General features: G+C 34.1%; 1 protein-coding gene across 2 annotated transcripts in view; it reads left to right on the top strand.

The window, feature by feature from the left end:
• Nucleotides 1-14,478, top strand: part of LOC150079307 (general transcription factor 3C polypeptide 4-like) — a 201,807-nt gene that overhangs the window by 57,340 nt on the left and 129,989 nt on the right. For both annotated transcript variants that reach the window (XM_090382719.1, XM_090382720.1), the window contains exon 6: nt 9,838-9,917. In XM_090382719.1, coding sequence (XP_090238845.1) covers nt 9,838-9,917 — 80 coding nt within the window. The remainder of the gene's footprint in view (nt 1-9,837; nt 9,918-14,478) is intronic.

Genomic DNA, 14,478 nt, shown 5'->3' on the forward strand with positions numbered 1-14,478 from the left:
TTTCCAGAAGGCTGATTGACAACAGAAATCATAAGAGTTTTTAGCCCTGTGCCAAAAAAATGAGGAAGACTTTTTCTCTGGTCTAATCACTCAGGATGAAAGTTGAATACGCCATTTCAACCCTGAAAGTAAAAAGCAGTCCATGGAATGGCAACATCATGGTTCTCCCCCCCCCAAGAAGGCAAGGGTCCAAGCATCAGCAGGAAAGGTCTTACTGACAGTGTTTTGGGATGAGAAAGGCGTAATAATGACTGATAATCTGCCGAAAGGTAGAACAATTACAGATGCCTATCCTATTATGCCAACTTATTCACAAAATTACGGGAGAAAATCAAAACATGTAGGCGTGGCATGTTGTCCAAAGGTGCGAGAATGCTCCAGTTCACACTTCTGAAATTAAATTACAACAACACAAGTGGCCACTTGTGGATTTGAAATACAGTGGATTCCAGTTATTTGGGCTACCGGTTAATCGAGGCAGCCGTTTATTTGGGGCAAATCTTAAAAAACAGAAACCAATCGAGAAAATAGCCAGGGTTTACTTCGCTTAATTGGGACAGCATGCCGTTTAATTAGGGCAGAAGACCGCAGCACTGGAAATTACCCTACGATTGTCTCCAACGGTACCACGTGGTTTGATGAGAATTCTGGAAGGTCACAACCATAAAACAATAAAAACAATTAGCAGTCACCTGTTTATTGAGCTTTTCTGTTAGTGAAATCTGTCATAAACGGACAGTAAACTCGATCTTACTGAATTTGCGATAATACCGACAGCTGGAATTCTGTGGGTTATTATGGTGAAATGTGTTTACACTTCCATGAAATCTTCAATCATATAAAAAAATTAATTTCCAGATCTTCTCTTCATTCCTATTTTAAGAAAATAAATATAAAGCTATCATTAGAGGCAGCAAAATGCACATTCCTCCACATGATGCCCAATGTGTAACTCGTTACTCCGTTCTCACTTGAGCGTATTGTGTTACATGCAATTTGTGTGGCGTATTTTTTGTTCTTGATTGCTTATCTTTTTACTGTTTTAAATTTTAACTCCCACCCACAAATGTCAGTGAACAGAAATGTCAACTAGTTAGTGTGTACATATTACAGTACATATTAATTATTCCGATTATCACGTATATTCTTCCAATTTTCACGTATCATTTAATTTTTTAATTGGTAAGGTAATAAAGGGTAAATTTGTGCTTAATATATCTTTGCTTTTATAGCCTGTGGATAATATTCCGCCTATTTTCACTAATTAGAATCGCTGTTTAATTGAATTAAAATTCAATTCACAAAAATGACCGGCGCTTACTACACATCATATAGTGAATGGTACTTTACTATGGTGAGTCCATCGTAATGTGATTTGATTGTACAGTGAACCAGGGTCGGGGTAAAGAGAGGGGGTCCATTGTATTTTTAACTATTTATGTGAAACTTCGGATAATTGGGGCAGCCGCTTAATCGGGCCAAAATGCACTAGTCCCGATTTGTCCCAAATAACCAGAATGGGCTGTATTGCCACATCCAGCCTATTCATCCAATCTTGCACCATCGGACTTCTTGTTTGCTTCCCTCAGATCATTTCTTCAGGGGACCCACTTCCATGACAACGAGACACTCATTTCTGCAACAGAGTTATGGTTTAAAGACCAACCTCACCACTTCTACAAAAACGGTATCCATAGTCTCATCCATCGATGGGATAAATGTGTAAATCTGCATGGTGGCTATGTAGAGAAGGACTAAAACCTGTGCCAAGAATCAGCAGGCTAGCACCTCTGCAGCTAGGTCAGGGCAATTCTTTATTGAACCACCCTTGTAGCTGGTGCCACTTGATGTGCTTTATACACCAAAAATAGTAGATCTTATATATTTAGAAATCTATTAGATTTATATCAATATGAATTTTAGCATTACACCAATATGATATTATTTTTGATCTCCATCATTAATTGAAAAATTTAGCTGTAAAAAAATTCCCTGTCACTATGTACATAAAAAAATATCTGTTGTTGTAATTTTCCATAAAGGTTTGGTTTTCTTCTTTCATCCACTTCACTAACCTGTGATTTGGCTTTTGGGAATTTTTTTTTTTTTTTTTTGATAACAAGACCGTTGTTGCTAATAATGTTTTTTAATCTTATTATACAATATGATGTTAGAATTAAGAATAAATTTTAAAAGTACTTTTTGCTTTTTTTTTTTTTCACAAAAATCTGATTGGTAAAGAAATGGCACTAATGCCCGCTGTTGTTTTCATTTTTGAACATTCTTTAGACGGTTAAATATCATGCTTAAAATTGTTATTTCAAGTTAAGAACGTTATTAAAATTAAGCCCATTAACGTGGAATTTTAGAAAGATAATAAAATATAAGGGATATAAAAACTAGATGGAGAACCCATGAAATGTTAATATCTTAATAAATGGAAAATTCAGACTTTATAGGAAACATGCCACCAATATTCTGACTTGATATAACACTAAATTTAGGAAACCTGCAGTATAATCATGTGACTGCTTTAATATTCAATAAAATTTTATCCATTGGGCCTAAAATATCATGAGATGTGTTTCTGAATATTTCTCCATTTGGTAATCCTTTTAAGAAAAACATTGAAAGAGTGTTAAACCTGAAACTTGGGTGGCCAGAATTTTTTACAAGTCACACTACAGGTTTTAAATTGTAGTACTGTGTTTGGTTTGCCTTAATATTTACAATGAAAACTTGTAGCACCACTTATGAACTGGATCTGTTTCACATAGTCTGAGGTATATTCTATATTAAAACCTTGAGGAAGGAAGGAAGAGAAAAAAAAAAGTTATACAAGCAACCCCCGTATAACACGGTACTTCAACAACACGGTTTCGCTCTAACACGATTGATAAATTGCGGAAATCCTTGCACAATAAGGTTTCGCTTTAATATGGTTTGAGAATTGCTGGAAATCTTGCATACCGTGATATTTTTGAGCTTTTGTGCTAGGAAAACCCTGCTATTATGTTAGATGTAATTTTCAGTGTTTCCATTCCTTTTTGTGAATCCCTGCTGTTGACTCGCTAGTTGTTATCACCTTTGTGATATTTTCTAAAGCACATTTCTGGAGGTCACAACCATAAAACAATGTGCAGGTTCCGGTTTATTGGTCTATTCTGTTAGTGCAATCAATTATAAACGGGTAGTAAACTCGATCTTGCATTTGCTATAGTACTGATAGCTAGAATTCTGTGGGTTTTCACATATGGTGAAATGTTCAATCGGCACCTCCGTAGCCAGGTGGGAAGGAGCAGCAGTGCGTAGCACACGCTTCTTGATTAGACCGGGGTTCGAGCCCGTCACCACCAAATATGGAGGATGCAGAAAGGTCAGGGAATGACAACCGCATATTCCGGAGCAATATGGCCTTAGTTGCTAATGCTCCTGAAAACCAAAAAAAAAAAAAAAAAAAAAAATTCAAACATATAAAAAACAAATAAATTTTCAGAAACTCATTACTCCATATCATGTTTGTTGCAACTTGTGTGTGCCAAGTTTGTAAAAATTATAATTTTTACAAAATTTTTAAAGTTTGTAAAAATATAATTGCTTATCATTTTTACTGTTTTAAATTTTACTACCAAAAAAAAAAAAAAAAAGTCAGTGCACAGAAATATCAATTAGTATGTACATATTACAGTATGTATTAATTAAGCTATGTATCTAAGTGTAAATTTATTTTTATTTTACTAACTGGAAAATATTCTTCCGATTGTCACGAATAATTTAAAGTGGGGATTCACCGTATTTTGTTGGGAGATCCCTGGGTTAGGTTTTGTGCTATTGAACTTGTGCTTGTTTGAGACCATAAAAAATAATTCTGACTTCAAAGAGTGCAATTCATGACTTTGTGACAGAGAGCAGAAGGTACACGAAATCTAGATGCTGCAGAAGAGATTGTGCTTAGCAGCAATGAAGAGGAAGAAAATTAAATGAACGTACATTACCTGACATAAGTATCACAGTTTGTAAGGTAAGATGTGTAAGTTACTATTATTATAAAAATAAAGTTAAAATATTAAGTTATTACTACTATAAAAATTAAGTTTCCGATAGTTATAAAAAAATGGCGTATTTTTGTTAGTTTTTGGAATATAACCCCCCCTTTTCATACTGGTTCTTAGTCCCATATAACACAGTTTTGCATTACACCAGATTTTGCTTGAACCAAACTACCATGTTATAAGAGGGTTATATGTATATGTACAGAGTGTGATTAGAAAATTCAGGGACTAACTGTATCTTGAACTTGTAGTGAGTTGTGACTTGTCACAGCATGTTCGGCAACTCATCTAGACATAACATATTAGGAATAATCCATTTATCTGCAGTCGCCTCTGAACTGTTGCACATTGAATGCATATTTTGTGTTTTTTCACATTTTAAAATAAGTGATTTTACTGAGCAGCAAATTTACATAAAATTTTGTTTCAAAATTGGGAAAAGTGTAATAGAAACCTGTGAAATGTTAAAAACAGCTTTTAGAGAAGATGTGCTTGTCATTCAATGACTTTTCAGTGGTTGGCAAAGTTTAAAGAGACCACTTATCAATTGAAGATGGTCATCTCTCTCTGGCTATCCTTTAACTTCAAAAACCAGTGATTCAGTCACTTGTGTTTATGATCTGATCAGGAGTGATCTACATTTAACTATCTGCAAAGTTCTTAGTGAAATTGATATTTATTATAGGTTGTGTCATTCTGTTTTAATGCAAGATTTGGAAATGTAAGGCATTTCAGCCAAATATGTGTCTCTCATCCTCACTAATTATCACCACACAAAGTGGCAGGTTCTCCTATGTCGGGATCTTCTATCAGTGTGCGAGAAACAAGGACCCAGTTCTCTCAATGGAAAACTATTTTCTTCTCCATGATCCAAAAATACATTATGATCTTGATCAAATGTAAAGATCATGCTTGTTATATTTTCTAACTCACAGGGGTATTCATTGTGAATTTTTCTGAATGGTCAAACAGTGAATCAGGAATACTACAGTTTTATGGTGAGTTTGTTATTCCGTTTAGAGAAAAAAGCTGAAAAAGTGGACATCAGGAAATTGGTGCTGTCACTATAACAATGCCCTTGCACGCTCGCTACTTTTCATTCAAAAATTTCTTGTGAAGCATTCCAGAATTTCAGGTTAAGAGATTCCAGGGAGTCTCTTAACCTGAAATTTTGAATCATTACTTATTATACTTCTAATTATTCACCATGCATGGATTTAGGGTCAAAACTTGTTTTCATCCCTTTGTCCTGTTGCAAGGTTCATCTATCTTTAAGCAGGTCTTTCGATATTCATTCCATCTATTTTGATTACAGCTTGCAGTTATTCCTGGAAAAAATTTCAGGTAAGAGATTCCCTGACTTAAAAAATATTATATCTAAAAATTTAATTTCTATTCTATTTTTATTTGATTTAAAATCAAAACATTGATTTAAATTCGAAATGAGGACACAGATTCTCTACAAGAGAAAATCACAATAAGTTAGCATTTGTCCAATTTTATGAATATTAGCGGGGCTCAAATACACAAGTTGTCTGTCCAACATGTTCATAATAATGAAAGAAAAGGAAAAAACTGTATCTTTCTTAAAAAAGCAATCACGATCAGTTGATGTCTAACAGACAATTCCAACAGAAATCCACAATCTCAAAAATCCTAGATAACAATGTTTGAAAGCATACTATAATCAATAAACAAACCTATGGCTGTATTTTTATATAATATGTGTATGTTTTCAGTGAAATTTAATTTCTAGTCCAGTGTGGACTTTAAAAAAAACCTCTTGCTTTTTTCAAAAAATTTCCTATTTTTTGCCTATTTTGGCCAGAATATTTCCTGTTTTTTTCCTACTGCTTACAGTTACACAATCTCCAGCTTTTCAAAAGTCAAAAGTTCGCAGCTTGTGATTCATATGAGTTGGCTGCTGTGTAATAATTCATATAAGTTGGCAGCTATGCAATTCACATAAGTTGGCATGGTGTGCTATCTTCCTCAGGTTTTGTGTTTGATTTGTATGTTCCTGTCTCTTGCTTTGTGAAATAGTTCTTGTGTCGTATGATCCCCTGTTCATTCTTTGATGTTATTGAGCCACTTATTTCTTTATCTTCATTTTGCTCTTTTGCCTTTAATCTTTCCTTTCAGGATTAGTTTCTTCAGTTCATATTGTGGGCCTCTTAGAATATGCTTGAGGTAGGCAGTCTTTCTCTTTGCAGTTGTAGTTAGTAGTGTTCTTGCCCTCTTAAGGACCTGCTCATTGGTGACCTGATCTGTCCGTGGAATTTTGAGCATTCTTCTGAGCATCCACATCTTGAAGGCTTCCAGTTTCCTGATTTCCACCTTCCGCACGACCCAGGTCTCACATCCATATTGGAGAGTGCTCCATGTGTAGCATTTGGCCATTCGATATCTTTTCTGGAAATCCAATTTCATGTCACAGAGGAAGTTCTTAAGATTCTTAAATACCTCTTTGGTCATACCAATTCTGCTTCTAATTTCTGTGCCTTGGTCATTATTATTTGTAAAAATCTTCCCTAGATATTTAAAGCTACTTGCTCATTTGTTGGGGCAGTTGCCACACCATATTTTGTTTCTAAGCTGTCATAGTATTCTTGGGATGATTAACATGGTAGTTTCCCCCTTGCTTTCCAGTGCTGTAGCCATAGGCTTGCCTAAGTCTTCAGGTTTCCAGTCTTGAGCATAGTTAATGTTAATATTAACTGCCTTAGGTTGGTAATAGTGAGTGCTGCTGCCCACAACTGTGCTTTGTGTTGGAGTTTTCCTTCACCTAGATATCCCTCCTAGTCTGGCTCCTATCCACAAGGACCTATCCTGCTTGGGTATCCCTTCTGATGGTTATCGCTGGCATAACTCCCAGGGTTGTCAGAGCATGCAAGCTCCTCACCACAAGGTGAAGGTACCATTGAGGAAGATGTGGTGTGCTATAGTCGACTTCAACTAACATGTGAAACGTAAATTTGATTACTGCATGATTGAATATAACAAAAAAAAAAAAAAAAAAAACTTCTATAAATAAAAAAAAGGAAACAAAGAATTTTAAAATACAGTTTATTGTATTATGTGATATGTGTAATTTACCTGCTGCACCTGTGACACACATCAATTAAGTATCATTAATTCGGAAGAAAAGTCTGGGAATGCCCTCTGGACAGAGCTTGAATGTGGTTTTGGGTTATTCTAGCTAAAACAAGATCTCTATTAAAAGTCTTCTGCTTTTTTGATTTATAAAAGTTGGCAGGTACTATTAGGCCTCAACCTTTTGTGTTTGGGGTCACTTAAAGAAAGAAGAAAAATGGTCCCTGTAGGTCAGCACAAAAAATCGCATAACCATTTGTTATGGCCAAAAATGTCTTCTTTGGGTACTTAAAAGATATATGTCTCACCCTTTTGAGAACTTCTACAGACAACCATGATAAAGGTATGTAGTTCTCTAAATGGACATTAGTTCAAATGAGATTTCAGCATACTTTATTGAAGGACATAATGACAAGAACAAATAGGAACAAATTTCCACCTTAGAATAATGATCAGCCAACAGAAAATAGAGCACTGATTTGTTTCTAACTACTCACAGTTAATTAAATGCAATATATATTTATATAGTGTGTTATGTACATATATAATAAAGCCTCCATAAGCCAAGTGGGCAGGAGTGCAATAGCACACACTGTTTGAATAGACCAGGGTTCAAGCCTCTAACTGCTAAATACAGTTGATCTGCCAATCTGCACTGGAACAGCACGGCAGATTATGGCTAATTTCCCTCAACATGACTTATATAGGCCTCCATCCTGCAGTGGATTGACAATGGCTGCAGATATATTTATTATGTACATAATATATTATTATATTACATATATACATATGTGTGAGTGTGTATATATATACACACACACACAGGGTGATTCACTACCAGTGCGACAAACTTGCAGGAGGTGTAGGGGGCACAAAGACGAATCGGAATCACATAGCATTGCAGGATCCGAAATGTCTTCGTCATGCGGTAGAGGACGTTGAACAGGAGGTCGCGTGAACAGTGATCCCACTGGAAGTCAGCATTTGCGAACCGTTTCTGTTGAAGAAACCAAGTAGCAAAAGTCCTCCGGAGTGGATAATCCACAGGCTCCAATGATTGGATGTGTTGTAGATGGTATGAACTCATTTGGTTTGTTGACAGTATCCTCCATATTCCAACGAAATACCTAATCGTTGGCCTATCGCTCAAGTACTTGTACTCGGATTGCCTTCTGCAAGACGTAGGACATTCTACTCATTGTCTGGCATCCTCGTCATTCGCTCTCGATTCATAGTACCCCTTGTGAAACAACCAGTCTCGTGTAACCTTCTGTGCACATGTGCGAAAATCGTATGATGAGGAGCACGCCTGTGCGGGAAACATTTCTGGTACAAGCTCAGAGCGGCGCGCCCGTTACAGTCCGCAACTCCATACGTGAGGTGCATGTCGGCCAGTTCAACGTGAATACTCGTCCATCCTACTGCCTCGGGAACCGGTTCGCAAATGCTGACTTCCAGCGGGATCGCTGTTCACGCGACCTCCCGTTCAACGTCCTCTACCACATGACGAAGGCATTTCGGACCCTGCAATGCTATGTGATTCCGATTCGTCTTTGTGCCCTCTACACCTCCTGCAAGTTTGTCGCACTGGTAGTGAATCACCCTGTATATATATATATATATATATAATTAGATAGTATGAATCAGAGCTGTAATACTCAATATGTTCTACGTTGATAATGATATTAGTAAATTAATAAGAGGAGTTTACCTCAATATAGTACGTGGAACACTTCCGTATGATACCCTCCAGAAATTAAAACGGAAAAAACGAAAAAATCGACCACTTACCGGTACATTAAAGTAAAATAATTAAAATTCAAATTAACGCAATTAAAAGAATCTAACGAAAATATTCAAAACGATTTTTTACTAACGAAAGAATCTAAACTTCTAGATCTAAAAGAATCTAAAAGAATCTAAAGAAAATTCTTTACTAAAGAATCTAACGAAAATATTCAAAACGATTCAAAATCGTTTTGAATATTTTCGTTAGATTCTTTTAATTGCGTTAATTTGAATTTTAATTGTTTTGAATTGATTTTGAATTGTGTTAAATTGATTATTTAATTATTTATAATTTACTTTAATTATTTATATTTTACTTTAATGTCCCGGTAAGTTGTCGATTTTTTCGTTTTTTCCGTTTTAATTTCTGGAGGGTATCATACGGAAGTGTTCCACGTACTATATTGAGGTAAACTCCTCTTATTAATTTACTAATATATATATAATAAATGCAAGTAAAAAGAAATGAAAGAACCTTTATAATGAAATATAAAGGCATGTGTAATTCCTCTACCCTTCTCCAAGCTCTTAAAACAGTGGAACCACTGCTCTTCCATGGTTCATCTTTAAACTTTCAAGTAATCTTTTAGTCTTCTTTCAGCTTCCTCTGCCATCATCTGAAAAACCTGCTAGAAGGAAGATTTTCCAGATGGTTTGATAAACTTTTTTGATAAACTTTCATATTTCTTACTAGTTTGATAAACTTTCATATTTCTTACTAGTTTGATAAACTTTCATATTGAATTGTATTGAACAGAATGCTAACATAAAAATAAATTATAGGTATAATGTTTAGTATGTTCTCCTCATAAATATTAGGATTCTTGTAAATTAATATAAAAAGTCATACAGAATATTGTCCCAGAAGTTATAAACAATTTGCAAAAAATTTTGTTTCTCCTAGGGCCATACTTATAAAGGAGTGGGATACACAATTGAATATAATTACATCACTTTACTGGCAGCAAATTGGGTCCTCATTTGGTAATAAATTTTATTAGCTATTGTTTCTTAAATATAATATTGTATCATGTTGATATATGATTATTAGTGTTTGTTATTCTATTTTAATAATAAAAAAGAGGTGTCTCACTGTGGAATAAAAAGTAAACTGCAGTAATTATCAACTCACTGCAGGATGGATGGAAGCCTCCTCAACAATTCATGCTGAAGGAAACGGACCATAATCTGCCAACTGGTTCAGTGCGGGTTGGCAGATCGACCGTATTTAGCAGTCAGGAGCTTGAACTCCCACTCCTGAACACTCGGCTACGGAGGCCTTTTATGGAATAGAGAGAGACAAAGAATTGTGTTGAAACAAGATGAAAATTTTAAACTGATAAAACTGAAATGACAACTGATAAAGAAGGTTGGATACATAACTGAATATACGAGAGATGTTCAATTAAAACTGTTTGGAATGTGATAATTCGCAACAGTTTTGGGGAAATGGATATGCATATGTTTAAACTGACATGTCAATGTGCTAGTTCATAGCAAGACTTGTTTCATATTGTTTGCTCTTTTATTGGGCTTTTCTGTTAGTGCAATCTATCATAAACGGATAATAAACTCGATCTTATTGAATTTGCGATAATACTGACAGCTGGAATTTTGTGGGTTATTATGGTGAATGTGTTTACATTTCCATGAAATCTTCAATCATATAAAAAAATTAATTTTCAGAATCTTCTCTTCATTCCTATTTTTAAAGCTTCGTAACTTGTTACCCTGTTCTCACTCGCGCGTATCGTGTTACTTGCAATTTGTGTGTGGCGTGTTTTTCGTTATTGATTTGCTTATCTTTTTACTGTTTTAAATTTTAACCCCCACCCACAAATGTCAGTGAACAGAAATAATGTCAACTAGTTAGTATGTACATATTACAGTACGTATATTCTTCCGATTATCACGTATATTCTTCTGATTTTCACGTTGTTGAAATCATATCACACTGTGTTTTATCTCATATTAAAAAATATTAGACTATTGCAACACCCATGTATATTTCTTGGGGTTTCAATGCTTCCTCTGGAAGTATTCAAACTCCACAACATTTATTCCTTAGGTAAGGACATTATCCACTGGACCAATCTTGCATTATAGGTTAACATTTTGGCATATTGCTGGTGAATGTTGTTTGTGGAGATTGTAAGAATCAGAGATACTATATTATCTAATAAGAATAACAGATCACCCCCCCCTCCCCAATACTCGAGCCAGTATTTCTCACCCTTTTTGTTGCTGTGGCACATTAGCATTAGCATTAGTAGAGGCATTTGATGCAAGAAAGCAAGCTTATGCAGCATCAGCCAAAAAAAAATAAAGTAAAATAAATAAATAAAAAATAACCACTTCCACTTCACCCCTCTGTTCGTTCGAAACACTTTTACACTTTTAAAGTTCACACTTTCGTTCACACTTTTAAAGATGTTAAAATTTTGCCAGCTGAGTGACATTATGAGGTAGCCAGGTGGGGAAGTGTAATACTTTGCAATTTTATAAAATTTTCTGTTATCTATAAATGTGACTTAAGCGATTCAGAGCAAAAATTAATTGCATAATTTAACATGATATGCTCCTGTCGCATTGACCTCTATCACGTAATATATTCAAATTAATATTGATCAAAATCAATGAGCAGTACTATACAGTACCGTGAGAATCGCTTAAATGTTAGCTGGGTAGTCAGTTAAATTCACTGGGTGGTGCACCCATTCGATAGATCCTGGGGAGAACACTGCATATATTCACAAATGGGAAGTTATTTCTGGTGGGTATATTTAATAATACACTTGTTATTTGTTTTAAATGCTTTTAATAACCCTTTTCTGAACATACATGAAATTTAAAGGAGGAAGGAAAATCGTTTTTAATATTTTTGTTAGATTCTTTTTAATTTTTAATTGCATTAAATTGATTTTTAATTGTGTTAAATTGATTTAAATTGTGTTAAATTGGTTTTTAATTATTTATTTTTTACTCTAATGTAAGTTTTCGATTTTTTAATTTTAATTTCTGGAGAGTATCCTACGGAAGTATTCTACGTACTATATTGAGGTAAACTCCTCTTATTATTTTACAAATATTAATATCAACATAGAACGTATTGAGTGTTACAGCTCTGATTCATACTATGTAAAAAATTAACATAATTACATAAAAACAAACAAAAATACAATTAACATTTTAATCAGTGAGACGGGTTTGATGGGAGGCACAGTTTTTTAATATGAGGATTTATTGTGGATAGGCTTTCCCTCAGCTCCTGTTCTACTGACTTTAGTCTCTCTCTCTCTCTTTTGTTTAATCTTGTTTAAAGCAGAAAATCCTGTTTCACACAAGTAGGAAGTGGAAAATGCAATAAAATTCTAATTGCCTTTTCCGAAATTCATGGAAATTTATTTTGAATTTTGATCCAAAATTTGCTAATATTAGTGTTATTAAGGAATTTCCAGCGACTGGTCACTACAGATCTCAACCAATTCTTCTTTCCCTTGCAGATTGAGTTCTAGCATTGGAAGGTTTCTTGTTGCAAATGGGTCTCTTACCCACAAATATTTTTTAGTATCAAAGGATGGAAAGCAATTCTCAACTTTTGTCTTTAACAGCTCTAATGTTTCACTTATTAAATTAATTATTTTAGTATAATTCATTTTAGCAGTTAAGGGAAATATTTCTAAATTGTTTTTCATTTACATCTTTTTTCCATATACTCAACTTTTCTTTAAAGGTGAACAACTTGTCAGTAGAAGTGAGTAATTTTCCTCTGAGCCTTGCGTACTGATATTTAATTTATTCAGTTGTGCAAATAAATCTGCTAGAAAAGCTAATTAACAGCACCAATTTCATCACTTAAATAATCACAACATTCTGATTGTTCCAGTAAAAAAAATATGAGCTTATGTACTTATGTGTATGTACGAGTTCCTCATGGAACTCGTACATACGCACGAGTACATTTTTTATTGATAGCCACTGAACTTCGGTATGCATTATTAAATAAAAATGAGCACACACCAGTTTCTCACATAATTTTCCAAAAATACATGTTTTTTGAGGTTTGGTTTTGGTATAATTGATCATTTTAACCACTTGATCAAGTGCAAGTTTTAAATTGGGTACAACTGTCTTTGCTACTACAACTTTGTGTGTAAAACAGTGTGTTGTAATAATATTTGAATTGTGTTGTTTTATTAAGTTTACAAGTCCTTTTAGTGCTCTTGTCATCGCAGGATCACTGTCAGTACAAATGCTGATACAACTTCCATAATATACTGCACTTTTGTAAATAATTATTCATTACTTCGAAAATATCTTGACCAGTTGTTCTTTCAGTGAGTTCTTTACAACAAAAAAAAAAAATTATTAATGATTGTGTCATTTTTGATAAACCTGACAAATGCTATTAATTGGACTTTCCTAATAATATATGTAGATTCATCTATTTGCAATTCAAAAAGTTGCTTAAAATTATTAATATGTTGGACAACTTGTTCTTCAATGGCATCAGACACTTCTTTTATATGCCTGCTAATTGTGCTGTTTTAAAGTGGTACTCTCCTGTTTTTTTTTTTTTTTTCAGCTTCCTCTCTGAAAATACTTTTCACGATAACCTGACATGCTGGTAAAATCATGCTGGTTTTTTTTTTTTTTTTTTTTCCCACCAGTTCGGCTACTAAATAGACACTTCTTGTGCTTTATCAAATTTTTAGCCATATTTTAAAATTCTGTACCTTGTTTTCTAGTAGAGGCCTGCAGTCTTTTAAAGTATTCCCTGGGTTTGGATGATAAATTCTTGTGTTTCATATAAAAATTACACTAATTTACTCAGCACCGTTGATTCATTCGACAATTTTAAACCACATACCACACATAAAGGTAAAGGACAGTCTTGGGTACCAGTATATAAAAATCCCATCAGCAAATAACTATCATATTTAGGTCAACATGTTTTCTGCTTTTTTGATGTTGATGGTTGCTCATTTTTGATTTTGTCATTTTCTCCAAACTCATCAAGTTGCCTCTTCTGATTTCCTTTGAATAAAAATTTATCTATTGCTAATAATTTCTAAAAAAATTAAAGTTACTTCTATGAATATACTAATATAGTTCATTGAAAATACCTGTTCTACATGAATTAACAGAATATCACATTTTAGAGATATAAATACACAAGTACTTGTAAAACACAATAGAAATTTCTTACTATGCTGCTTACAAGTTGCACTTATACAGCTGCAAAATGCATTGCAGGGTGTCTGGGATCTAGTACTAGGAATCAAAACATGATGTTACATTGATTGCCAGAAGGTGTTCAGATCAGCACAGCATAAATAATGAATTTTTTGTTTGAATTAATTTTTATTATAAAACTTTGATTTAAAATTTTTTTTTTTTTATTTGCATTTTATGCAGTACACTTGAAGCATACTCATGGCACACATGTTGAGAAACACTGACTTAGGCTGTAGGAATCAGCACTATTGTATTATCTAATAACAGTAACAAATCGCCCCTGAATACTTAAGCTATATGCATAACC

The sequence above is a fragment of the Mastigoproctus giganteus genome, chromosome 10 (genome assembly GCF_048544385.1).
Source record: "Mastigoproctus giganteus isolate SK-2022 chromosome 10, ASM4854438v1, whole genome shotgun sequence".
Taxonomy (NCBI): Eukaryota; Metazoa; Arthropoda; class Arachnida; order Uropygi; family Thelyphonidae; genus Mastigoproctus; species Mastigoproctus giganteus.